The sequence below is a fragment of the Diaphorina citri genome, unplaced genomic scaffold (genome assembly GCF_000475195.1).
Source record: "Diaphorina citri unplaced genomic scaffold, Diaci psyllid genome assembly version 1.1 scaffold846, whole genome shotgun sequence".
NCBI classification, from domain to species: domain Eukaryota; kingdom Metazoa; phylum Arthropoda; class Insecta; order Hemiptera; family Psyllidae; genus Diaphorina; species Diaphorina citri.
The window spans coordinates 60,062-86,641 of NW_007378278.1; the positions used below are offsets into that span (position 1 = coordinate 60,062).

The 26,580-nt window shown below is 35.3% G+C and overlaps 2 protein-coding genes across 7 annotated transcripts; both read right to left on the reverse strand.

The window, feature by feature from the left end:
- Positions 1-2,583: 2,583 nt before the first annotated feature.
- Positions 2,584-5,250, reverse strand: LOC103512516 (facilitated trehalose transporter Tret1). The gene has a single exon (XM_008477280.3). It carries the CDS (start codon positions 5,161-5,163, stop codon positions 3,625-3,627), a length of 1,539 nt encoding a protein of 512 aa, XP_008475502.1. The 5' UTR covers positions 5,164-5,250; the 3' UTR covers positions 2,584-3,624.
- A 1,736-nt stretch (positions 5,251-6,986) lies between these two features.
- Positions 6,987-25,743, reverse strand: LOC103512517 (facilitated trehalose transporter Tret1-like). 6 transcript variants are annotated; one of them, XM_026825959.1, is made up of 3 exons: positions 25,723-25,743; positions 8,469-10,210; positions 6,987-8,380 (listed from the first exon to the last, which is right to left on the reverse strand). In XM_026825959.1, exon 2 carries the CDS (start codon positions 10,133-10,135, stop codon positions 8,567-8,569), a length of 1,569 nt encoding a protein of 522 aa, XP_026681760.1. In that variant the 5' UTR covers positions 10,136-10,210; positions 25,723-25,743; the 3' UTR covers positions 6,987-8,380; positions 8,469-8,566. The 6 variants fall into 6 exon arrangements, with proteins under 6 accessions (XP_026681760.1, XP_008475503.1, XP_026681757.1 ...); XM_008477281.3 differs by lacking the exon at positions 25,723-25,743 and adding an exon at positions 18,153-18,457; XM_026825956.1 differs by lacking the exon at positions 25,723-25,743 and adding an exon at positions 18,153-18,457 and having other exon boundaries at positions 6,987-8,388.
- Between the last annotated feature and the right edge of the window lie 837 nt (positions 25,744-26,580).

Genomic DNA, 26,580 nt, shown 5'->3' on the forward strand with positions numbered 1-26,580 from the left:
TTTTTTTTTAATATATACTTTTTTTTTTAATTCTTTTCTCTGAAGTTCAGAAGTAGTTAGTTTTGAAAAAGATGCGTAATTACTCGTATAGGTACTGATTACTTCTAAATATTTTTCCAAACCAATTTGTCAACTGACGGATTTCTGGAGGATTTTGAGGAAATCATCAGTTTTTCTGGGTTGTTATATAATCTTCATTGAACAATTGAATACAGGTACTTACTTTCTTTGAGTTCATTTGAAGAATTTGATGCATTTAACACCATTAAAAATAGTGAAATAAACAAATTTATCCAAACTTAATTTCTTTGCTTCTGTTGATTCATAAAACGAAACTGCACAAGAGGTTAATTAAAAAATAGGTAGGTAGATATTATTGTTTGTTAGATTTTATATCTGCGAACTGAAAAAAAAAAGTATTATACTAAAGGAGGAAAAGAAGGATTTAGTGATTTATTTATTATTTATCCCACAGTACCTATTGTTGCTGCTATCTCTCCAGAAGAGAAGTCCTATTCCAGATTCTATTTAGTGTGGCTTAATGATTCGACCAATCAAATTCAAAACAGTTTCGACCAACCAAACACGAGATCCTTATATAATTTGTAGAATATGCACTCCAAAAAGCTCTTTGTAAATTAAGGTTATCCGTACCGAGGTGCCTAAAAATAGATCTCCAAAACAAATGCCAAGTCCTGTCTCAAAAATATCGGCCTAACCCGAGTAACAAGATGTAGGTACTTCAAAAATATTCTCTCAGCTTTTTAATGGTTTGACAAGTTGTCGTATCTGATCTTAATTCATTGATCCGTGTCAATCTTACACATACTAGTAGGTCTGTGAACTGTAGACCTCACTCAAACTCTTTTGCCCAAACAGAGACGACTGTACGTATGAATGCAATTCAAATGTATTGGACTCTGAAACGTGCAGACCACAAAATCAACCTCGTTCAGTTCTGGGAGTTCAAATTTCAAGAATCAACGTGCCTTTATCTTATAAACTCCTGTACCAAATTTAATCAAAATCGGACCAGGCAATCGTGAGTTATACGGGAACAAACATCCAAAATAAATGCAAAACGGTCGAATTGAAACATAGACCTCACTATTGTTCGGTCAATTGTCTTCAAAGATTCTCATACTTAGTAGGTGTGTGTATACCAGGCCGAAACTTGTCCCGACGCACTACCGTCGACCTTGACCAAATATACATCTTGCATTCTCTTAGGGTCAGGGCCAGGATTTTTTTCTTACTTGCCTTAAATATTTTTTCAATGTACCTATTTGGATGGGTAATGACCTTGATTTCATTTCCCCTCCTGGCGTATCTCTTCGAGTGAACGCCACATCCTAAATTCCGGAAGCGAATCTCGATGAGTATCAAGTACAAAATTGGTTTGTAATTTCTCCGCTACATGTCATGTCTGTTGAGTTTCCACAATTTTCAAGCCCACTCAGAGTAAACGAGTTAACTCCTCTTCGACGCAGCGTTCGAAAGAAGAACTGGCCTAAAAGCACTGTAATCAATCAACGCAAGACTAAAACTTAAAAAGTACATAGGTATAGGTAAGTAGTGCTTTATTTAGAGCACCTCTTTATTGATATAATTTTGTTTGTAACTTAACTCGTATAAAAAAAGCAAGAAAAATATTGTCTATATTTTTCTTTACAAATTAAAAGTTCTGAAAGAGAAGAAAAGTTATTAAAGTTCAATCTCGGAATTATGGTCTCAAAAGTGTACATTTGAGCATTTTTCAAATCTTATGAACTCGGGCCTACGTGTCGTCTTTTGTTAACTAAGTATAAATGATTTGTCCTCGACACTGATGTTAAGTAGGCTTTGATTTAGATTAGTGTCAACTGACTGTTTCCTTTGCTGGCTTGTTATACCTAGGTACCTTGGATAGATAGGTACCTATCATCAAACACCACGAAACCGCCTTTATAACAAAGTATTTTTATTCAACTGTAAGGTCGGCCAGTCACTATCAGGTAGACCTGACAGGTACGCCTGAAAAAGTCTGCCTGTCAGGTCTACCTCTACCTCATACCTGATGAGCACACACACTATCAGGTATCAGGCAAACCTGTTCAGGCGTATCTGTCAGGTTTACCTGATAATGATTGGCTGGCCTAAGCCTGATCATCATATTACTTTTTGACTAGAATACAAATAATAAGCTCTCCCATTAAATATTATTGCTTATTTAAAGCTCGATTTCCACTATTGGCTACAGTCATAGTGCCTATTTTAACTGGAATTTGATCTAACCTCAACGCACGGTCAAAGTTCTTTATTATGACAGTAACATGAGTCTAGCTTCAGTAGTCGATACAGATTAGGTGTTCACCACTGTAAACAATTGTTTCGCAGTCCTGATTGGGGCATTCAGCGAGGTTTGGAAACATAAATAACTCTACACCAATCAGGTTGCTTGTGTTGAGTTTTTAAATAAAAAAGAAAAGAAAAACCCGGTAGCTTTTCCAAATTCATAACAAGGGAATCATCTTTATTAATTTCTTCTTAAGGAATTGAGATTTCAAAGAAGTTCAATTCAAAGTTATTCTAAAAAATATAATATCTGGTGTTTTATTACAATTTTATCAGAAGAAAAACTTCATCAAATATGAAGTTTAATAAGAATTTGTAACAATATAATATTATCAAGCGCGCCGGGAGGCGCGCGAACGTCAAGAGTTCGCAGCACCGCCCGGCCTATATTAACACGAAACAGAATTTCAGCGTTTTTCGGCATTTTTATATTTATTAACTCAAATAAGATATTTGAAATTTGAACAGATGTCTATTTAGTATTAATAAGTTATATTCATTATTTCGATAATAAAATTCCAAGGACAGAAAAAGAAACTATGCTTTTGAATTAACCTTAAACTTTATCTATTTGAAAGCCTCAAGCCTTTCCTTTTGATTGAGTGAAAAAAAAACAAGGAAATTAATTAATTAAAAAGTAATAGTAATAATAATTTTAACACCGATGGTGTATGACCATTCCGTATGACGTTTTTGTTTATAATTTCATTATGCAAGTTGTAGAAATTGATTAAACTGATTAGTTATGTTCTATTACTAATCGATTTTATTCAGGGAGATTAAAACTCATTACTCCTTGGTCAGTTGAAAACTCGTCATCCACGTCTATTTTGATAATTTGGTCAATTGCTGAAATTTGGAAACCATTGTCAACCCCCTAAAGACAAATTGCTGTTATTATAAAATACTTAACAATATATTTTGTCCATTAGATTTGGGGTTTGTAGGTACATTGAACCACCTAAGGGTGAGGCAAAAGTCCGGCAATGGCTGGATAAATTAAAGTCCATATTAATTCTCTGATACGGGAAGTACCAAAAACAATGAACGTATTCAGTCTTTGCAGGACTTTTGCAGTACCCTGTATTTATTATCTAGTACCCTGTAGTTTATTTATTTTTTAATTAAGTGTTTAGTAATATGCGTTGATTTATTTTATTTTTGATTAAGTAATTTTTTTCTTTATTGGTCATTATAGGTATAAGTATATCAATGCATCCATGCAAAGACTATAAAAACTACCGTCTATTAGGGCGATATCATGCAAGCTTATCACAACAAGAAATTTTCTCATTTGTGAATGGACTGTGGTCTTTTGAATGAACGAGCACTACCATTTTCTGAGAAAAAGTCTGTAATTTCCTGTAACGTTCTATCTTCTGTTTCCGGAACATAAAAATACATATACACAAATCCTACGCCCATGACAAAACTGTAAAGGAACAAAGTTCCATGAAGGCCAAACCAAGCCATTGTATTGACATAAGTTTTAGTAACGAAGAAGCTGATGAGAGAATTGAGAGCTGCACAAATACCACAAGCAACACCTCGAATTTCAATAGGGAAGATTTCTGACATTAACATCCACGGTAAAGCTAATATCCCATAACCAGCTATCCAAAAACATATACAGAATACTGTCAGAGGAATCCAGCCAGGCCAGTGCAAGTTCATAGCACATATGGCAAGTAGTAAAGTAAAAACAAAACAAATACCCGTGCTCCACAACGACATGGGTCTTTTACCAAACTTATTGACAGTTAACGAGCTGATCAAAGATCCAGTAATACCCAGAACTCCTGTTAACACTAGGACCCATTCTGACTTGAGGGGAAGTCCAAACGTTTGAAACACTTCGACAAGATATGGTCTCATTGGTATGAAGGCACTAATCACAGTTACAAAAAACAATATGATAAGCATATTAAATGGGCGGATAATTTCTGGTCTTTTAAAGTAATTTAACTCATTTCTAATCTTGTCAATCTTGGATATGTTACGTGAAGCATTTCTATTTGCATCCTTGGAAGATTTTTCTATACCCCTAACTATTTGGTCAAATTCTACACGAACTTTGTCTTTCTTGCTCCAACCTCGAAGCCATCTTAGAGATTGTTCAGCATCAGCCATTCTACCTTTAGAAATCAGCCAGGTTGGAGATTCAGGTAGAAATAGTAACATAACTATTGCAAGTAAAGGAATGATGGAACTTATCAAGGATGTCGTTCTCCAGTCTACAAGAGCATTTATAAAGAATATGGCTAGAACTCCCATGTTTCCAGATACTCCTGTAAGTAAAGTCAATGCTCCTCTTATTCGAGGTTCACACACTTCTCCCAAATATGAAATAATGGGGCCTTCGCAAAAACCTAACCCTATGCCCATTGCAATTGTTCCAATCATTATGGTAGTAACAGATTGAGCATAGTACAAAAACATCCATCCTAAAAAGAAAGGAAAACATACAATTATCATGACTTTTTTCCGGCCGATCGAATCCACAAGATATCCACTAATTGCAGCACCAACTGGATGGAAGAGAAATAGGATACTTCCCAACCATGATGACTCTTCATCATTCATTATCAAGTCTGGTGACTCAAGTCTTGTCTGATTTGTTGCAACTTTGTGATCCAAAGCTCCCAAAATCACTGTCGGCATCCCGAATGACATTCCAAGTGCCACAAGAAGGAAGTTTTGTGCCACTGCCACCGTGATTTGTGAGGAGGCAGATCGGAATCCATATTGCACTGTGCTTTCTGGTTCAGCTTCATCCTTGATCAAGTCTTTCTGTAGACTGCCATTAGCAGCGTTGAGGGGTTCGTCCATTATTTACCGGGAAACTATCTCACATGCTCTGTTGTATTTTCTCAGGAGATGGTTGTTGGTTGTCACTAATGTTAAATGTTATTTACCTAGAAAGAAAGCGAATAAAAATGTAAAAAAAAAATAATATTCTTACAAAATTTCGGGATATAGGTATTACATAATTGTCTTTCGAGATTCCCGTGTTTGAAGTCTTTTCAATACCACCTCCTACATACTATATTACATATTACACCTTACCTATTGTTTTTTTTTTTTTGTTTTTTTTTTTTTTTTTTTTTTTTTTCATGTAAATAAAAAAGAAAAGAAAAACCCGGTAGCTTTTCCAAATTCATAACAAGGGAATCATCTTTATTAATTTCTTCTTATAAAAAATTCCTATAATCATTGTTTACATTGTGTGCGCCCGCACACTGGTCCCGAGTGCCGGGAAAAAGTAAACAATCTTCTACAACGTATACCTAGATAGGTACCTAGTTGGTGCGACAAGATTCTCTGTTGGTCTTTCAAAAAGGCTTGAAAAAGTAAACAATCTTCTACAACGTATACCTAGATAGGTACCTAGTTGGTGCGACAAGATTCTCTGTTGGTCTTTCAAAAAGATTAGTTTTTATAAACGCCTGATGACTATACCTGTGTATGCAATGTGATATACAACAAGTACTTTGTTGTTTTTAGTGGATATGCTAAATTTACAAAATGAACCTTTGAAGTTTGTACGTTTGTAGGGTCGAAACTTTGCGCAAACGATTTTAACACTGAGTGGAGCATTATTTCCATTATTGTATAGCACATTGCATACATACATTAGTTCTGGGGCGTTCATAAAAAATACACAGAGAATGTCCAGTGGTTACCAAATTGGGAGCTTCACCTATGCTACCTACAGTCCCTAACTGGCCAAACACTATTCAAGCAGTCTGATTAGTGCAAAGTTGGTGCTCTCGTTCCTGACTTTCTGAATATTCCCATTTCCCATCCAGGATATGCCTAGGAAAATGTGAGCAGTTGCAAATTAAGATTGCAGACAGACCGACCAACGACTGCTTCAATAATTCCTGTTCCTGCAAAGAGCAATGGAAGAAGAAGAAGAAGAAGAAGAAGAAGAAGAAGAAAAAAAATCACAATATAACGGTCAAAAAATTAAGTCAAGTTTTTACTTATATGAATATTTGTACATGAAGAAAATTGCAAAGTCCATAAAATGTTACTTTAAGTACCTACTAAACTATATTATACAAAATAATTAACAAAGGACGAAGCCTGCCAAAGAGAAAACTTGGTGCATCATTGATTTAAGGCCTGTTCCCACTTGTCGTTAGGAAAAAATCGTGTAGTAGGAACATCCTCATTTAAATTACATTACCCTGTAGGTACAAAAGTCACTAGGTCGTTGATTTAAGGTCAGTTTCCACTTGTTGCAAAAAAAAAAAAAAAAAAAAAAAAAAAAAAAAAAACCCGAAAAAAATTTTAAAAACACAAATTTTTTCCCCCCCCGGGAAAAAAAAAAAAAAAAAATCGTGTCGAGTGTAGTAGGAACACTCTCATTTATATTATACATTACCTACGAAAAAGAAAGAAGAAGAAGAAAAAAAAAACATTACATAATCAAATTTAAAAATTAATCAACGTTCAAGGTAGGTAAGTAATAGGAATTCGTACCTACTTATCAATATCTATATTTTGAATATCTATAGATTCAATTAAAAACAACTAAAATGAAGCAAATAAGTACTAAATACATACATACATAATTATAAACAATAAAACAAAAATCAATAAAATAATAACACTAAAAACAAAAAAAAAAAAAAAAAATACAGGCATGGCTTTATCATGTCTCAAAGTAGAACGATGATTATTGTTAGTTCAAAAGGCACAATGAGAAAAGTTACAATCAGTTCTAGTTCTTGTAAATGTAGTTAACAATATAAATTCGTTAAGGTGGGTTTACACGCTCAAGCCATTTGCTCAAACTAGAACGAAAAAAAAAACTTTTTCTAGGTTCCTCTCACAGTTTTGTGCAAACCGAACAAAACCAGCGCGGCGTGCTCAAGCCAGTTTGTGCAAATGGCTTGGAGCTTGTAAACTTTTACAAGAATAATTGACCCAAACATAATTATATACAATTATACCAAAACAAGTAAAAACCTACATACCTATAAAAAAAAGAGCTGATTCCAATCTTACCTGACTACTAGGGGGCGGATTTTGCATGTTTGCATATGGAAAAGCATATTTCTGGGGTTTTTCTTAAAATGCATACTTTTGCATGTTTTTGCATATAATGCATATTTTTAGCATATTTCGAGCATTTTTCTGTCAAAACATAGTAAAAACACTATAAAAATCACCCCCCCCCAAAAAGTAAACATCTTCAAAATCTTTGAAATTAAAGTGTTTTTTTTTTTTCCAAATATGTATGTAGGTACCCACGTAGGTATCTATTGTAATTTATACATTTTTCCCTGGTTAATGGGTACTAAATAGGTAGGTATAGCAAAGAAGAATAAAAATTGGATTCTTTTTTTATTTATTTTAAAAGATAGATAAAGGGAACCTTTAGTTAGAGGTTGGAAAATGCTGTGTGACACATATATGAGAACCTAGATGAGTGCATGTTTTTTGCATATTTTGGCAGTTTTCTGGAATATTCTTGCATATATTGGCCATTTTTTGTGCATATAGCATACATATTTGGGCCATTTTTTCGTGCATATAATCTGCCCCCTACTGATTGCTTTGTGTATGATACCTATGTAGGACATAGATATACAGAAAAGCAGGGGTGCTGAGTAGAAATCAAGCTACGAGTACCTATAATGTGTAGGAATTAGGCTACAATGCAAACATAGTACATAACTACTGACGCTACATTTTTAATACCCTTCTCCTATCAAATTAATAAAATTTCACAAGGTTCCTAATCTATTGCTCGCGAAGTACTGTAGTAAAGTATTAAGTAATTATGCAAGTAAGTACTTAGCTATTATCGCTATCTGAGTATCAAACCCTGAGTAAAAAACAAGATACCTAGATAATAATAAAATAAACTGGGGGTAACAGGATAGCAAAGTCAACTAATCATTAATTTTTTGAGACTCATATAAATTTACTGTACTTACCCTTGTAGGTATTTAAAGAGGGTGTTTTCGTTAAACTCTTACTTTTATGTTTGCAGCGTTTAAGCAAAGTTTTAGGTTATGAAATAGGTAGGTAACTACAAAACTTATTACCTTTATATGATACAATGGATACACGTTCATATCATATAAAGGTAATAAGTTTTGTAGTTACCTATTTCATAACTTTATGACCGAGGATGTCTAATATAAACATATTTAATAATAAAGTTTTAGGTATTTATTCACAGTACCTATTTATTCACAGGACTTCAAATATTTTCTCATATCAAAATATCTGTATCCCTAGTTTGTCTAACCGTCTTTGGTCTCTTAAAATTTCGGGCACTTTCATCGCCCACAAAGAAATCGGTTATTTCTTGTAATGTTCTGTCTTCTGTTTCCGGAAGATAGAAATACATATACACAAATCCTATACCTATAATAAAAGTATAAATAAAAAGGGTGCCATGGAGGCCACACAAAGCGATTGTATTAACATAGGTCTTAGTGACGACAAAAGTGAAAATGGAATTAATAGCGGCACAAACTCCACACGCTAAACCACGGATTGGCATAGGGAAAATTTCGGACAGTAACATCCATGGTAGGGATAGCATCCCATAACCAGAAACCCAAAAACATATACAGAATACTGTCAGAGGAATCCAGCCAGGCCAGTGCAAGTTCATGGCGCAAAAACCAAGGATGAGAGTGAAAACAAAACAAATAGCTGTACTCCACAATGAAAGAGGTCTCTTACCAAATTTGTTAACAGTAAATGAACTAAATAATGCACTAGTAATACCGATAATACCAGTTAACATGAGAACCCATTCCGGATCGATAGGAAGTCCGAAAGTTTGAAATAGTTCAACAAGGTATGGTCGTATTGGTACCAATGCACCAACCACAGTTACGACAAACAAGATCATAAGCATATTGAATGGACGAAGGACTTCTGGTTTTCTGTAATAGTTCAAGTCATCTTTAAACTTGTCGATTTTGGACTTTTTAGCAGAATTATTTCCATTAGCTGTTTTAGAGGATTTTGATACATTTCTAACCATTTGTTCAAACTCTATAAGAACTTTATCCTTCTTACTCCAACCTCGAAGCCATCTTAGAGCTTCTTCAGCTTCAGCTAGTCTACCTTTAGAAATCAGCCAGGTTGGAGATTCGGGTAGAAAGAATAACATGACCATAGCTATCACAGGGATGATCGCGCTTATCCAAACAGTTGTTTTCCAGTCTACGAAAGCATTTATTAAATAAATAACAAGAACTCCCTTATTGCCAGCTACTCCAGATATTAAAGTCAATGATCCCCTGATGCGAGGTTCACATACTTCTCCCAAATAGGAAATGATTGGTCCTTGACAAAAACCTATTCCTAAGCCCATTGCGATTGTTCCCACAATGATCATACTAACTGATTCTGCATAATATAATGAAACCCAACCCAAGAAGAAAGGGATACACACAAGAATCATGACCTTCTTCCTACCAAGTATATCTAGAAGATAACCACTGATGAGAGCACCTACTGGGTGAAATAGATAAAGTATGCTTCCTACCCATGATGACTCTTCATCACTCATGATCAAGTTCGGTGATTCCATTTTTGTTTGGTTGGTGGCCACTTTGTGGTCCAAAGCTCCCACAATCACAGTGGGCATTCCAAAAGACATTCCGACCGCAATTAGAAGAAAGTTTTGTACCACTGCCACCATGATCTGTGAGCAGGCAGATCGGGTTCCATAGCGCACTTGTTTTTCCGTTTCAGTGCCATTATTGGTTGAATCTTTTTGAAGGAAGCTTTCTTTGGCATCAGTGTTGTGGTTTTCTTCCATTTTGTTTAGAAAATGTTATCTGACATATCCTGTTGTAGTGTTTTCTTAGGAGATGATTGCTTAAATGTTGTTCACCTGAAACATACAGAGAAATGTATTTTTAGATGTCGAGTTTTTAATAATTAAATAATTATGAATAAGATATTAAGATATCCGTGAATCAAAAACAACGTAATTAGGAATTTGCGCTCACTGGTTAAACTTAAGTTGCTTGTATACCTTTATAAAAGGTGTATATGACTTTATAACATGGTGAACCATGATTTCTCATTATTCAATCTAGGCACCTACCTATACTTGTACACATGTCTATTCCTTTCGATTTTTTATCCGTCTTATTCATAAACGACATGAACTCTTGTTGCTTTTAGTTTTCGCCAACGCGATTGTCTACTTCTGTATGCAAGGTCTATCTGAATGTTATTCCTCTTTTACTTACCCACACGGAAGTTTGTTTAGTAATGTCTTTCTTTAAGCTATTAATAATGATTATGACATATCTAAAGAAAGTATAATCCCCTTCTCCTTTAAGCGGATACCTATTAGGACTGAAGGACTGGGATTCAAAATCCTTTTATACGCTCTTACATCAGCATTAAGTTGTGTCCACACGTAGGCGACCAGCTGTCGCGTGGATCGACGCCCATCGACTATGTGTGGATAAACCTTTTTAGGAAGAAAGTTACATCAAAGATTAATTCTAGTTTTCACTATGTATGTCTCTGACATATAGGTGGTGGTTGTTTTCGTACTAACTACATACAAAGGGGTTTTGTGTTTAGTAGCAATGCTTGTGACCAATGTCGTTCCTCGGTAAATGGACCTCGGTACTACTTTACTTTCCGTGTCCGCTTTGACCTAACCTAACCTCAGATACTCCTCTTCCAATATTCTGCGACTTGGATCGTCGCATCATTTGCTAGCAGCAGGTCTTGTTCACTGCAGGTAGCACCTACGTTTGGACCTCGGTAAAATTTTATGACCTGCCTTGGACTCGAACCACCCAGTCTCCAGGTCTGATATCTGCTATGCTAATCATTACACCACCAAGGTTAGTTTCGTAGGAACTAACTAATTACTATGAGCTATCAAATAATTTCTTCTTGATTAGTGAACCAACATAATGGATTTGGTTTCTCAACTCATAATGCCCGAACATTTTTTTTTCGTTGGATCTTGTTGACATTTAAGCGCTTCTAATTCCAGACCTTTACTGAGTAAATATATCAAATAATAGTGAAAATAGTAGGGAATTTTGTTTTCTCACTAATAGACAAATCCTTAGTGCACTCTGATGTGGAACGACTGATATATTGGCGAAAAAGATAGAAGGGTTTGGTCAAGTTTAGTGTGCCTTTAATGTAGGCCTTGGCTCTCGTGGGTTAATTTAGGTAGCCTATCACCACTGACATTAGGTACTGAGAACATGCCTACACTAGGGCAATACGTATGTTATATTTGAAATAGGTAGTGAAACTCCATTGTTTATTTTTATGGTAGGTACCTCAGAGTAATTACTCATTATTACTATTGACCTTCACAAACTTATCGAGTCATCAATCAAGATGAAATAATAATAATAGAAATAGTAAATTATGTTCTACTCAGCAAATAATTAGCAGGTGTTGTTATAAAGCCTGACTTACATAAACTGTAATAGGCAGGTGCTGTGCAAGTATAGGACTTACCTAATGTGCAATAGATTACCTATTTAGGTACACTTAAAAATATTCAATTTGTATTTTATTTACTTAATAATAATTGTATTTGTATTTTATTTACTTAATAATTAATATGATCGTTTTACAAGTGCGATTTTCCCCCCAATATCGGTAGATATTTTTGGAGGAAGAAAAACGAAGAAAAGTATTAACGTATTTTCCTTTCGTAATGTTAATGCGCATTGACATTAGGATTTTCCAGGGGTGGGGATAATAAAATGGAAGAAGTTTGATAGTGGGGGTAAAAATTGATGATTAAAAAAAAAAAAAAAATCAGCTGATGAAATTTTAAATTTTACCGCCAAAACTTCCTATATTCCTAATGTAAAATAAGATGGCGGAACGTAATGCGAGAAAAAAGGTACATTACAAAATTCGTGAAAGGAGAGGAGGGGAAGTTAATGTACATTAACATTTGAGAAAGAAAAATTCGAATTAAGCTAATGTGCATTAACATTATGAAAGGAAAATACGCTACAAGTATTATAAAAATATACAAAAAAAACCTTAAAAATAGTAAAAAAATTACCTTACTTAAAAAAATATTTGTTTTTACGGCACGTTAACTGTTGTTTTTCTACACATGTTATACTCGGTAGGAAATTCTTGCACTACTGACAGACTGACACTACAAAGCTCGATACTGCGAAACTGAATGAAAAGATTATCGATTTCAAAAGACGAGACACAAGTATAGTGGTAGATATTATAATAAGTTGCATACAAAAACTAAATGTGAAAAACAAAGGTCAAGTCCACGTTCTGGCCTGGTTGACCTATAGAAGTGGGATGTAAACAAACGACCAATTCTAAAAATACCTTTTTAAGTGGTTCATTTGTAGGTGGTGCATTTCTTGGACTACCTTTTCAAGTTCATTTCGTTTGTTTTTAAAGATTCAATTTGTAAGTTTTCTTCGGTCATGTTTTTGGTAAATACAGTTTAGGTAGTCAAAACTTTTTCAACCCATCTAGATACCTACTTTAGGAAAGGCCGTTGATCCACAATTTCACATTCCTTGTTTCCCCCCTTCCTTTTTTCTTCAATTACATGGAAATTTGCATTTATGCCAAACATAATTTAACGCATATCTACACAAGTAACACAAGTTGGAATGACTCCATAATAATAAACTATTGACGATTGAAATGAACAAATGATAGGTAATTGCCGTTAAGTAGTTGATCCTTAGCTTTTATTCATCATATTGATTACCCATTCATTATCTCTGTGAGTGTAGTAAATTAGCGTCCAAGTGTTGAAATTGGTCACTTGGAGGCTTGGAGTTTGCTATTGGGGTACATTTTCCCTCCTTCCTTCCTACCTACAACATAATGTACGGGTGTAGGGCAATAGTGGATAAGTATACTTAGCTTTTATTCATTGTATTGATTACCCATTCATTATCTCTGTGAGTGTAGTAAGTTAGCGTCCAAGTGTTGAAATTGGTCACTTGGAGACTTGGAGTTTGCTATTGGGGTACATTTTCCCTCCTTCCTTCCTACCTACAACATAATGTACGGGTGTAGGGCAATAGTGGATAAGTATACATATATACTTCACAGGTGCTGGATTCATATTACATAGGTATTTCCAATGAACAGTTTCTCAATTTTCAAAATCTCTTCTAATTATCTCTTCAGCAAAGAGTTCGATCTTTCATCGGTCTACACATATCTAATCAAAAAAATAAACCGAATCTGTCTTCTTATTCTCTAGGTTGACCTACAAACTGTAGGCCAAATGTAACCTACTCTATTTGTAAAATTTTAAATCTTGTGCACTTGACAGCAAATAAATGTATCAGTAAATATGTATCAATGTATCATGGTTCCCATAAAATTTGTGCCATGCCAGCGGCACAAAGATTATATGTATAGAAAAGAAGACCCACATTTATGTAGGTACTTCTAAGACCGGATTATGCAAAATATTGAACTCTTTAGAAGGTCAAGGAGACAATCAAATACGAGATATTGGACTGAATGCTAACTTAATACCTACGTATACATATGGTACATGTGTATAGGTATCAAAGTTATCGAACTTTGAAACAAGAAGGCCTTGATAAATTCACAAGTAGGTACACAAGTAAATTGGCACACTTAGAATAACTCATTATTCATATCCTATGCTGTGTAATCTGTGTATAATGTGCGTTACAAGACCGATAGGTGTGAGCTTGGCCTGACGTACTGCCCACTTAGGTACTTGTAGGTATTTCCAATGAACAGTTTCTCAATGTTCAAAATCTCTTCTAATTATCTCTTCAGCAAAGAGTTCGATCTTTCACTGGTCTACACATATGTATCTAATCAAACAAATAAACCAAATCTGTCTTCTCATTCTCTAGGTTGACCTACAAACTGTAGGCCAAATGTAACCTACTCTATTTGTAAAATTTTAAATCTTGTGCACTTGACAGCAAATAAATGTATCAGTAAATATGTATCAATGTATCATGGTTCCCATAAAATTTGTGCCATGCCAGCGGCACAAAGATTTGAAAGATTATATGTATGGAAAAGAAGATTATATGTATGGAAAGACCGGATTATGCAAAATATTGAACTTTTTAGAAGGTCAAGGAGACAATCAAATACGAGATATTGGACTGAATACTAACTTAATACCTACGTATACATATGGTACATGTGTATAGGTATCAAAGTTATCGAACTTTGAAACAAGAAGGCCTTGATAAATTCAATATGTATAGAAAAGAAGACCCACATTTATGTAGGTACTTCTAAGACCGGATTATGCAAAATATTGAACTCTTTAGAAGGTCAAGGAGACAATCAAATACGAGATATTGGACTGAATGCTAACTTAATACCTACGTATACATATGGTACATGTGTATAGGTATCAAAGTTATCGAACTTTGAAACAAGAAGGCCTTGATAAATTCACAAGTAGGTACACAAGTAAATTGGCAGATTGGCACACTTAGAATAACTCATTATTTATATCCTATGCTGTGTAATCTGTGTATAATGTGCGTTACAAGACCGATAGGTGTGAGCTTGGCCTGACGTACTGCCCACTTAGGTACTTTAGGAGGATTTGTGGAGGTGGTTCGGTCTTCTCTACAATAATTCTTTACATATTTTCTAACTGACATTCTACGGAAATCCTCAAGAACTTGAACATGTATACGGGTATCTTTTTCTGAATTCCTGACATTTCTATCCAATTTGTTACAGGCAAGTTGGCTAACATACTCAAGCCTATTGAGGAACACACCTTTTTTTCTGCAGGTAAGCAATTCTTTTTAAGCTTCTATGTTTGTACTGTATGACCTTCGGGCTAAATACACTTAGGTACTCGATCTTAAATAAAATTACATACCTAGATGACATAGAAAAAAAAAACAATTAAACCATAAAAGAATTTGTGGCCTAAAATTATGAAACCTAAATGTATTTCTGTATACCTATCAGGTACCTACGTAGAGACTTCTGAACTGGCATAAAAAATATCATTAAGAACAATAGCGCAAAAGGTATCTAGTTTAAAATTAGCACCAAATGTACTTTTCTATTGTTTCATAAGAAATTATTATAAAATCACTTTTAAATAGAAAGTAACAAACTAGGAGGATTTGCGCAGGTGGTTCGGTCTTCTCTACAATAATTCTTTACATATTTTCTAACTGACATTCTACGGAAATCAAGAACTTAAACATGTATACGGGTATCTTTTTCTGAATTCCTGACATTTCCATCCAATTTGTTACAGGCAAGTTGGCTAACATACTCAAGTCTATTGAGGAACACACCTTTTTTTCTGCAGGTAAGCAATTCTTTTTAAGCTTCTATGTTTGTACTGTATGACCTTCGGGCTAAATACAAAGCACTGTGCCCTGTGCCAAGTTATGTTGACAGATCGCTTTGATAGACACGTGGGGGGTACAATGCAGTCTATACATTAATATCAATCATGTCTTTAAGACTAATTTTGCTGTATTGATTGATTCGCCCGATAAGTTGCGCTCTTTGAGCACAAAGAGGTGGAAAAATATTGGGTTTAGGGCTGACGCTGGGTATGATTCCTTGTTGAACGAAAAAAATAAGTTCCAAGTTTGAACTCAACGATTGTGCATTGAGTTTGTGCTGTTCTTCTGCGATAACTCATGAAAGGTTTGTCACATTTTGATAAAATTTAACAATTCCACAAGGAAGACAATTTCGTCCCCATAAAGGACGGTCGTCGCGTCGTTTCTTAACGTTCGTGCACTTCCCGGTACGCTCGACTTATTCTATTTGATCTGCTTTAAATTAATACTCCTGTGAACTCATAAAATTAGCACAGTAATCGAGAAACGACTTTTGTGTACGCAAGCTCATGCTTAAATTGACACAGATAAATTTCCAATAATTAAACTTTGAAGACCGTATGGAAGAGGAAGGTAGTTGCTTTCAAGTTCCGGCTCCAACATTCAGGCTCCTCTATAACATCTTACCTAGACGGCACCATTATGGCCTTGCCTATTGTGATAGGGTAATGAGGTAACGTCATCAAGTATATCGGTTTATGAAGGGATTAGGTCAATTTTTCTTATCAAGGTTTCACTATCAGTGTTCTGTTTGCACGCAGGTAGTTTGCTCACGGGTCGTAATTTTGTGATTATCAAAATAATCGTCATCGTTACAAAAAGAGCGCCACGGAGCCACAAATGAAGTTCTTTTTTCAATTTATCATTTTTTTCAAGGGGTTTAAGCGTTTAAGGTGTATTAGGTATATCTGCTAAGTTCTTTAGTGACGGGGATTTTACCCTCCACTCGGGGACAAGCTATCAGCAGCACGCGATTGCCCGGATGGTTACCCATCCGTATATATGTTACCTTCAGTTATCCATCAGGAACTCGGAACCGGTGCATTCAACGTGCTATTACCACTGGCTGGTGCTTTATTTTATTGGCAGATGGCAGATTAATTTGACAATAACTCGTCTCTTTCCAAATAATCACTTCCATGAGCGATTTTAAGTGCTTATTATTTATTTTTTCAAAGTTTCCATTCCTTGATAACACAACATATCGAACAGAACATAAAAATTGCATGTAAATGGTACACTCATCCGTAAAAGCAATGCTTGTGCCACGGATGGGGAAAATTCAGATTAAAAATTATTTATTTATTTGTAGGTACATATTTTATACAGATTCCATCTTTATCAATTTAAGGTATTATAAAGAAATTTCCAAATGAATAACAAGACGTGTGTTTGAGACTGAGACAGTAATAAGAAGTGCTTATTTTTTATTTATTTACACGCTAAAAAAAAAAAAAAAAAAAAAAAAAAAAATTAAACCCGGACAATAATCCAAATTCTTCTTCCCTAATAAAGTTATGTAGACTTCATTAGAGGTCTTTTTATTCAAGTTGGGATACGATTCAGGATAAATAAGATGTTGATGGATGCCTCGGTAACTTTGTGAATATCCATATTGATAGAGAGAGGGAGAATAACTTTTACAACTTCACAGGTATGATGCCCTCACGGGCGAAACATGTCTGATGAAACAATAAAAAAATTAAAACACACCTGTGAAGTAGTAAAAGTTATTTTCAATCTCTCTATACATAAGATGGTTGAAAAAGAAGTATAATATCCTAAGTAGTCCTATTGTGATTGCGTTCTGGAGAAGTGTTGAGCGTTTTATAGCAGTGCATAACCCCTTTTAACTCTGTAACCCGTACAGGCCTCCTTACAGCAGCTGTTCTTGGTAGATACGCTTTGTATCTACTGTATGACCTGGGCTCTTGGTAACAATGGATGTATGTAACGGTACATATTATACTTCGGTGTTCCTAACATTCAAGCTCACTGAACGAATCGGTGATGGGCGAGGTAAAACTACTGTGGGCCGCGATTTAGAACTGTCTACTTCAATAATAGTTTTATTTTTTTTTTTTTTATTTCAAAGAGGTTTCATAAAGGGAACTTATAACTGTAACTTATCGTCCCAAAAGCGAAGAGAGAAGGAAGGCAAGAAAAGAATTGTAACTGATCATTCAGGATCAGGAAAGCCAGTTGTTTCAAGAACAAACCTTCTCTGTTTGGGATAAAATTCGCCCCGGGCGGGAATCGCGCTTACAAGGCAGACGTGCTACCTAGCGACCTAGCGCTTACAAGGCAGACGTGCTACCCTCTGAATTCTAAGCTAACTATAGAAAAAGCTGTTACTGTTTTAGGTGTAACTTCAAAATGGATTGATTATTTGATTCCCATCCAATACGAGAAGGTGTCCACATTTATAACAGAAAAAAAGATTATCAAAAAAATTACCATTCTCTTAACCGCAGGCTGTCCGTTTCATCTATTGTGCAAAAAGCTGTACCTTTTGGAAAATACAAAAATAACGTCCTTAAGGACAAAAATTCTCCAGCTACTTTGAAAACAACAGTAAGTACAGTTACACTAAAAATGAACTCTAAAATATTATACTCACTAATTTTAAAAAATATTTCAAAAATTATTACGTTAAAAACACAAAGGAACTCACGTAGGCCTATCTACACTGTACAACGTTTCTCATTAGACTATAGACTCAGATATTCCTACGAGTACAATGCCACAATGGCGTACGATTGTTTCCTGTGCAATATTGTGAATATTATAACCGGGGCGCAGATTCAGGGGCGCAGCAATGTGAGGTGAGGGGTAGAGAGAACAGCTGACTAGTGAAAGTAAACAGCAAAGAGAAGTAGAGAAGTTCGTTGTGTGTGAAGCCATAGAAGTGAGCGGTAAAAAATTAGAGAAGGGTTATTCTGAGCGCCAAAAAACTGTGATGTAATCGTGCAATGTAGCAAAACCATCATCACTTAATGCTGTGTCGCGGAAGCGAATCGGGGATTAATAATAAAGTGAGTTATAATAATTTTTTTTCACAATATCTCTTTTCAAAACACCACTCAATTAATGACTCAGAGCCTAACTCCCTACAGATATCTTCCTCTTTTACTTGGCCTTTTCTCACTCAAGTGGGGTCGACATTTTTCGTGTTTGTGTTTTCCAAGCTACTCGGTTCTAACTCACTACAGATATACATAGGCTTATTCTGAGCTCCATGGGTGTAGGGCTGTAGGGAGTTGAAGAGTGAGTTACATGTTCTAGGATGTGACTCATTGAATGAGTAGTCCACTGAAAAGAGTAGTTCTTTTTTATCACTCACTCACACTTTGCAAGTTTGCAGATCAATAGTAGCGACGCGACATATCTCGGATGGTATCAATAATATCTTTGCCAAACAGAGTGCAATGTAGCAGCAGTTGATCTGAATCTAAATAATCCTTGTTGCCAATTTCTTGGTGATACTCTTAAGTAGTCTAAGATATTCATCGATAGGTGCTATGGCCTATTGCATGAAGCATGATTCACTTTTTTTGGTCTACCACTAGGTAGGTAGTATGGTTTCATCTTCTTAAGTGAAAATTTCATTCTGCCTTCAATATTGCGTACAATATTACCTACGTTTAAGTACAATAGTATTTAGGTATATGTATGTAGTGAATTGTCCCTTTATTTTAACTTTATTAGACAGGCGAGGATCGACACCTCAACAACAGGACTCTTCAAAGCAGTAACATTCGTGAACGGATAGGGAGTCCCTTTATTTCAACTGTTGTACTCATTGTTCTATGTATCTACAAAGGTTCCATATTCGATCGGCGAATCTTGTTTGCGTCCTTCTGATTTCAGTTTTCAGATTTCTTCGGATTGTAGTGTTCAGCAGCCAACAGTTCTGGTTTTTTCTTTTGTAGTTCTCAGTACCTTATTTATATTTAACTCTGGTTTTTCTTCTACTTTCAGTTCTCAGTATTTCTACTTTAGGCAACTTCTCTCTTTGTGGGTTTGTGGGAATTAAAAAGAAAAGTATTATCCTTGGTTATACTTACTATACAATTATGTACCCTTAAAAAAATCTTAGCCATTATCCCAATTTCATTTGGGGTCGACATTTCGCTCTTTTAATCACCCTTTCCATAAGCCTCTATTCTCTCTTCTCCATCCCTTCTCATATTCCAAATGACAATTGAGATCAATCCAGGATTGAGTTATACCTACTTAATACCCAGTTCAATCCAGAAGACCAGAATTGAAGTCAACTCCGACTTTGTAAAACACGGTCTTGAGTTAAGTCCAGTTTTAATATCGTCGATATAAGTATTCCATGTAGCTATTAGCAGGGGCCCCTGTTTTATATTGTGCTTATGACAGAAGACTCATAATGACGTGACGGAAGGTTAGCTGGTTATTCATCTGGTACTCTGGTAGGTTTATTCCAAATCAGGTGGGTGGATAACTGTTTGACTTTCCTTGAAGCTTTGCATAAAGAGATTCTCGTTAAAGTGGTTAGGATGAATGTTGTTCGGAAGGAAAGAGGAGTTCTGTTCAATTTACCTTCGTTTACATGGAAATATCGGATGATTAGGTAGGTACTTACATAATATTTAAGAAAAAAACAACAATCGAACGTTAATAGCAGATAGGTTAATTATTATCTTCGATGTTTCTACACGTATTTTTTCTCGATTTCATCTCATCTTGTAGGTAATCGTGTTATTGTTATTAAACCTGAACCTACCATATCGGGTGATTAGGTAGGTAGGTACTTACATAATATTTAAGAAAAAAACAACAATCGAACGTTAATAGCAGATAGGTTAATAATTATCTTCGATGTTTCTACACGTATTTTTTCTCGATTTCATCTCATCTTGTAGGTAATCGTGTTATTGTTATTAAACCTGAACCTACGCTTTAACGTCACTTTTAAATCTTGTGACCGGGGTTTTACCCACCATTCGGAGACAAGCTACCCGCCTCCTCAATTTAACCTCACCCAACCTGAGTGGAGTCGGGAACCCAGCAGCACGCGGATTCCCCAGATGGTCACCCATCCAGGTAATAACCACGCGCAACGTTGCTTGACTTAAGTGATCTGTGGTTCGGTATTAATATCAAAAAGAACATCCATTCAAGTCAAAATACCAATTTTTCTCTCTCCTGTAAAATTAAAAAAAAAAGTCACTTACGTCGTTTTTTGTGTCATGGTCATGCACGTCGAAGTGTTTTTCAACCTCTGAGGTCCTGGGCCACAAAGTCAGTTTAAACTCGGTTTAAACTGAATCAGAAAAGTTGAAGTTCATGGTTTAACCTGTCCCAGGACAGATTTACTACTTACAAGGTTCAATGAGGTCCAACATACATAATTTTAATAAACAAATTGAACCTAGCTATCAGTACTGAGTAGATATAAATGCATTTTTACTCTGTTAAGCATAGTTAAATATTAGTCACAAATATCGTTCCCCAGATGTATTAACCTAGATAAATTTCATGTCTTGACTTGGACTCGAACCACCAACCTCCAGACCCGCAGTCGCAAAGCGATAACCATTACAGCCATTTGAGGTTGGTAAAATCATCAGCCTCCGTTTGGGAGTTCGAATCGAAAAAACTATGGGGAGTATGGGGTCTATGGGTTAAATCTTCGAGCTCAAAGCTAGAATTCGCTTCGGTCGTTGATGGCTGAAGTACGAGAAATTCTTGACTGTATTACTAATTATTAGTTAATAACCTAATAATTAGTATTAATTCTTCGCTAATAAATAATTGCAAATAATTATTGATGCAATTAAGATTGTGTGGGTTTACTTTTATCATTTTTTTCCATTTAGTCTTGTCTCATTAATCTTTTTAAATAAAATTGTAGATCTGTTCTCTTCTGTTGGAACAATAATAAAAATCGTGGAAAAGTAGATTAGGTTTCTTAGAAGAGTATACTTAAAATAGTGAGAAGTTCTTTGTCTGTTGTCTGTATGTATATCTGTCTACCACGATGATAGATAGGTACCTGTTTTTATTCTCTTTTCACGAGAAAATGGCTCGCCCGATTTTGATTAAATTTTTGTGGTTCTTAAGAAGAGTACCTACTGAGGGTAACATAGGCTACCAGGTAGCCTATGTGAAAGAATGTGACAAATTGAGGTAGCCGCTACCTCAATTTGTCACATTCTTTCCTGATTCATAATGGCGGCGCTTCAAAGTCATGCCTGTTACACCTACACCGTACTGATCCCGTACAAAAGGACGGGTCAACCACTAGTTTAAAATACCAATATTATTGATACAATTTTATTATGGTTGTCATTTTTCGGTAAATTACAAAGATGTACATATTATCTACCTACCTACTTACACTAAAATATTTATACACAGCTTGTTTATGTCAATACTCAATAAAGTACATAAATAGGGGTTACTGTACTAGTTTTATTTTTATTTAACTATGCGCTATCCATCAAGGCCATGTGTGGTTAAGTACATACCTTCTAGGCTTGAGTGAATGAAACTCTTTAATTGGTTTAATCCATGGAGCTGATTTCTTCTTCCTCCAAGCTTTATCATGAATCTCAGGCGTTTTATGAACAGGATTAGCTTCGTCTTTATATTGCACAGCACATTGCATAGTTTCATGAAATTGGTGGGCGTTAATTTGACTGAACACAACACATCACTTAAAAACAGAGTTTCGCTTGTCGTCTCTGAGTCGATTTACAATTTTATTACGATTCATTTTAATTAAAAGGGTTTGTTTTTTGTGTTCCAATTGATGAGTTCATTAGAAGTATCACTAATTATGACTGTTTCTTCATCATTTAAACAGTTGAAGGTAAGAGGTTTGACAGAGGGAACTGTAACTGCTATGGTCTTATCGTCCCGAAATTGAAGAGAGAAGGAAGACAGGATAGGAGAATGTGTGTGAAGCCATAGAAGTGAGCGGTAAAAAATTAGAGAAGGTTATTTTGAGCGCCAAAAACTGTGATGTAATCGTGCAATGTAGCAAACCATCATCACTTAATGCTGTGTCGCGGAAGCGAATCAGGGATTAATAAGAAAGTGAGTTATAATAATTTTTTTTTTCACATTATCTCTTTTCAAAACACCAATCAATGAATGACTCAGAGCCTAACTCCCTACAGATATCTTCTTCTTTTACTTGACCTTTTCTCACTCAAGTGGGGTCGACATTTTTCGTGTTTGTGTTTTCCAAGCTACTCGGTTCTAACTCACTACAGATATACATAGGCTTATTCTGAGCTCCATGGGTGTAGGGAGTTGAAGAGTGAGTTACATGTTCTAGGATCACTAGGATGTGACTCATTGACTGAGTAGTCCACTGAAAAGAGTAGTTCTTTTTTATCACTCACTCACACTTTGCAGATCAATAGTAGCGACGCGACATATCTTGGATGGTATCAATAATATCTTTGCCAAACAGAGTGCAATGTAGCAGCAGTTGATCTGAATCTAAATAATCCTTGTTGCCAATTTCTTGGTGATACTCTTAAGTAGTCTAAGATATTCATCGATAGGTGCTATGGCCTATTGCATGAAGCATGATTCACTTTTTTTGGTCTACCACTAGGTAGGTAGTATGGTTTCATCTTCTTAAGTGAAAATTTCATTCTGCCTTCAATATTGCGTACAATATTACCTACGTTTAAGTACAATAGTATTTAGGTATATGTATGTAGTGAATTGTCCCTTTATTTTAACTTTATTAGACAGGCGAGGATCGACACCTCAACAACAGGACTCTTCAAAGCAGTAACATTCGTGAACGGATAGGGAGTCCCTTTATTTCAACTGTTGTACTCATTGTTCTATGTATCTACAAAGGTTCCATATTCGATCGGCGAATCTTGTTTGCGTCCTTCTGATTTCAGTTTTCAGATTTCTTCGGATTGTAGTGTTCAGCAGCCAACACTGCCAACAGTTCTGGTTTTTTTCTTTTGTAGTTCTCAGTACCTTATTTATATTTAACTCTGGTTTTTCTTCTACTTTCAGTTCTCAGTATTTCTACTTTAGGCAACTTCTCTCTTTGTGGGAATTAAAAAGAAAAGTATTATCCTTGGTTATACTTACTATATAGGTACCCTTAAAAAATCTTGAGCATTATCCCAATTTCATTTGGGGTCGACATTTCGCTCTTTTAATCACCCTTTCCATAAGCCTCTATTCTCTCTTCTCCATTCCAAATCACAATTGAGATCAATCCAGGAATTCCAGGATTGAGTTATACCTGCTTAATACCCAGTCCAATCCAGAAGACCAGAATTGAAGTCAACTCCGACTTCGTAATACACGGTCTTGAGTTAAGTCCAGTTTTAATATCGTCGATATATTCCATGTACATAGCTACTAGCACGGGCCCCTGTTTTATATTGTGCTCATGACAGACCACTCATTATGATGTGACGGAAGGTTACCTGGTTATTCATCTGGCACTCTGGTAGGTTTATTCCAAATCAGGTGGGTGGATAACTGTTTGACTTTCCTTGAAGCTTTGCATAAAGAGATTCTCGTTAAAGTGGCGACAGATCGCTTTGATAGACACGTGGTGGGTACAATGCAGTCTATACATTAATATCAATCATGTCTTTAAGACTAATTTTGCTGTATTGATTGATTCGCCCGATAAGTTGCGCTCAAATTGCAAATAATTATTGATGCAATTACGATTGTGTGGGTTTACTTTTATCATTTTTTCCATTTAGTCTTATCTCATTAATCTTTTTAAATAAAATTGTAGATCTGTTCTCTTCTGTTGGAAGTGTTGGAACAATAATAAAAATCGTGGAAAAGTAGATTAGGTTTCTTAGAAGAGTATACTTAAAATAGTGAGAAGTTCTTTGTCTGTTGTCTGTATGTATATCTGTCTACCGTCAGCTCCCATGGCGTAGTGGTCACTGCGCTCGCCTTGCACGCGGGAGACCCGGGTTCGATTCCCGGCGGGGTCAAGTTGGCGTAGTGGTCACTGCACTCGCCTTGCACGCGGGAGACCCGGGTTCGATTCCCGGCGGGGTCAAGAAATTTGTATCTGCAAAGGATTGATTCTGTGACTGGCATGTAATATAATGCGCATAGCGACCGGTGCCAGCATGGTAGGTAAACATTGGATTTTAGGATTATTGAGATATTGGAAAAATCCTACAATGCTGCAGTGAGAACCAAAGTTGTGACATAATAACACAAAGAAACTGCATTTACATTTTACATTACAATACATATCTGTCTACCACGATGATAGATACCTGTTTTCGTTCTCTTTTCACGAGAAAATGGCTCGCCCGATTTTGATGAAATTTTTGTGGTTCTTAAGAAGAGTACTGAGGGTAACATAGGCTACGGCTACCTAAATCACATTCTATCCTGATTCATAATGGCGGCGCTTCAAAGTCATGCCTGTTACCTGTTACACCGTATGACCGTACTGATCCCGTACAAAAGGACGGGTCAACCACTAGTTTAAAATACCAATATTATTGATACAATTTTATTATGGTTGTCATTTTTGCAATCGTCATATCTCTAAATAATTATGTATATATGAGTATAGAACACATCACAACACATGACTGAACACAACATATCACTTAAAAACAGAGTTTCGCTTGTCGTCTCTGAGTCGATTTACAATTTTATTACGATTCATTTTAATTAAGAGGGTTTGTTTTTTGTGTTCCAATTGATGAGTTCATTAGAAGTATCACTAATTATGACTGTTTCTTCATCATTTAAACAGTTGAAGGTCAGAGATGAGAGTATAATTTTTATTTTATTATTATTTTAGAGGTTTGAGAGCTGCAACTGAAACTGCCAAGGTCTTATCGTCCCTAAATCGAAGAGAGAAAAAAGGTAGGATAGAAGAAAGCTAGCCGTTCCGAGAACGAACCTTATCTGTTTGACTGTTTGTGATAAAATTAGCCTTGGGCGGGAAATACTTTGAACTACTTTGGCACTAGATATTTGCGCTCTAATTATTAAAATAAAATTAGATCAGTCTTACCTTTTCTGTAGCTCCCGCGAAGAATTTCTTCAGTTATTTCCTCAGCTCACCTGAATAATTGAAATACAATAGTTTGTTGAAGTTGAATATTTGTACAATTTTACGATTCTAGGATCTTATGAATTATTATGTCATCAAAGATTCATCTGTCAACCGTTTAATTACTGTGCTTATGTCCGCGTGTACTGTGAAACAATTATATCATCATTATTTTATTATTATAATAATAATAATAATAATAATTATTAAATCCAATATTTGACACTCCTTTTTTTCCCCTAGGCCTAGCCCTTTCGCTCCTAAGACTTCGACTCATGAAAACGACATTTTCATGAAACGTTGTCGAGGATCTCTTTCTTTTAACGAAGAAAATCATTTTCCGCTCCAAGAAATCGGAAGTGAAAGGGCTAGGGAAGAATAATTAGGTTTTTATTGCTTAATAATTTTAATGTGCGTGTTACGCAATGCAATCATATTATCAAATCTGTCAGGAGGGAGATAATAGTCCTATTGTCATACTATGTTTAGTGTGAATTTATTATTATAAAGATAAGATTTGATTTATTTGTGATAAATTAATAACATTTTTTTTTTTTTTTAACAATAAAAGAAATTTTCCAGCAAATATTTTAAGGCCTACCTGTAAAATAAAGAATTTAGAAATTAATATTAAAAATATGATTATTATTTTCAGTATTATTTATTTCATCTTTTTTACTATTGCGATTTAAGTGTGTCTCTTGACAACGCCACTGATGTCATCACTTGTAGTAAACATTTTTATTGTTGACAGTAAAAAAAGTAGGTATTTTATCGGAAATGATAGAAAAAAGTTTTCTTTATTTATAAATAATCTTA

Bases quoted from the DNA above. Each gene is read 5' to 3' on its own strand.
- LOC103512516 (XM_008477280.3), bottom strand. From the start codon at position 5,163: ATGGACGAACCCCTCAACGCTGCTAATGGCAGTCTACAGAAAGACTTG.
- LOC103512517 (XM_026825959.1), bottom strand. From the start codon at position 10,135: ATGGAAGAAAACCACAACACTGATGCCAAAGAAAGCTTCCTTCAAAAA.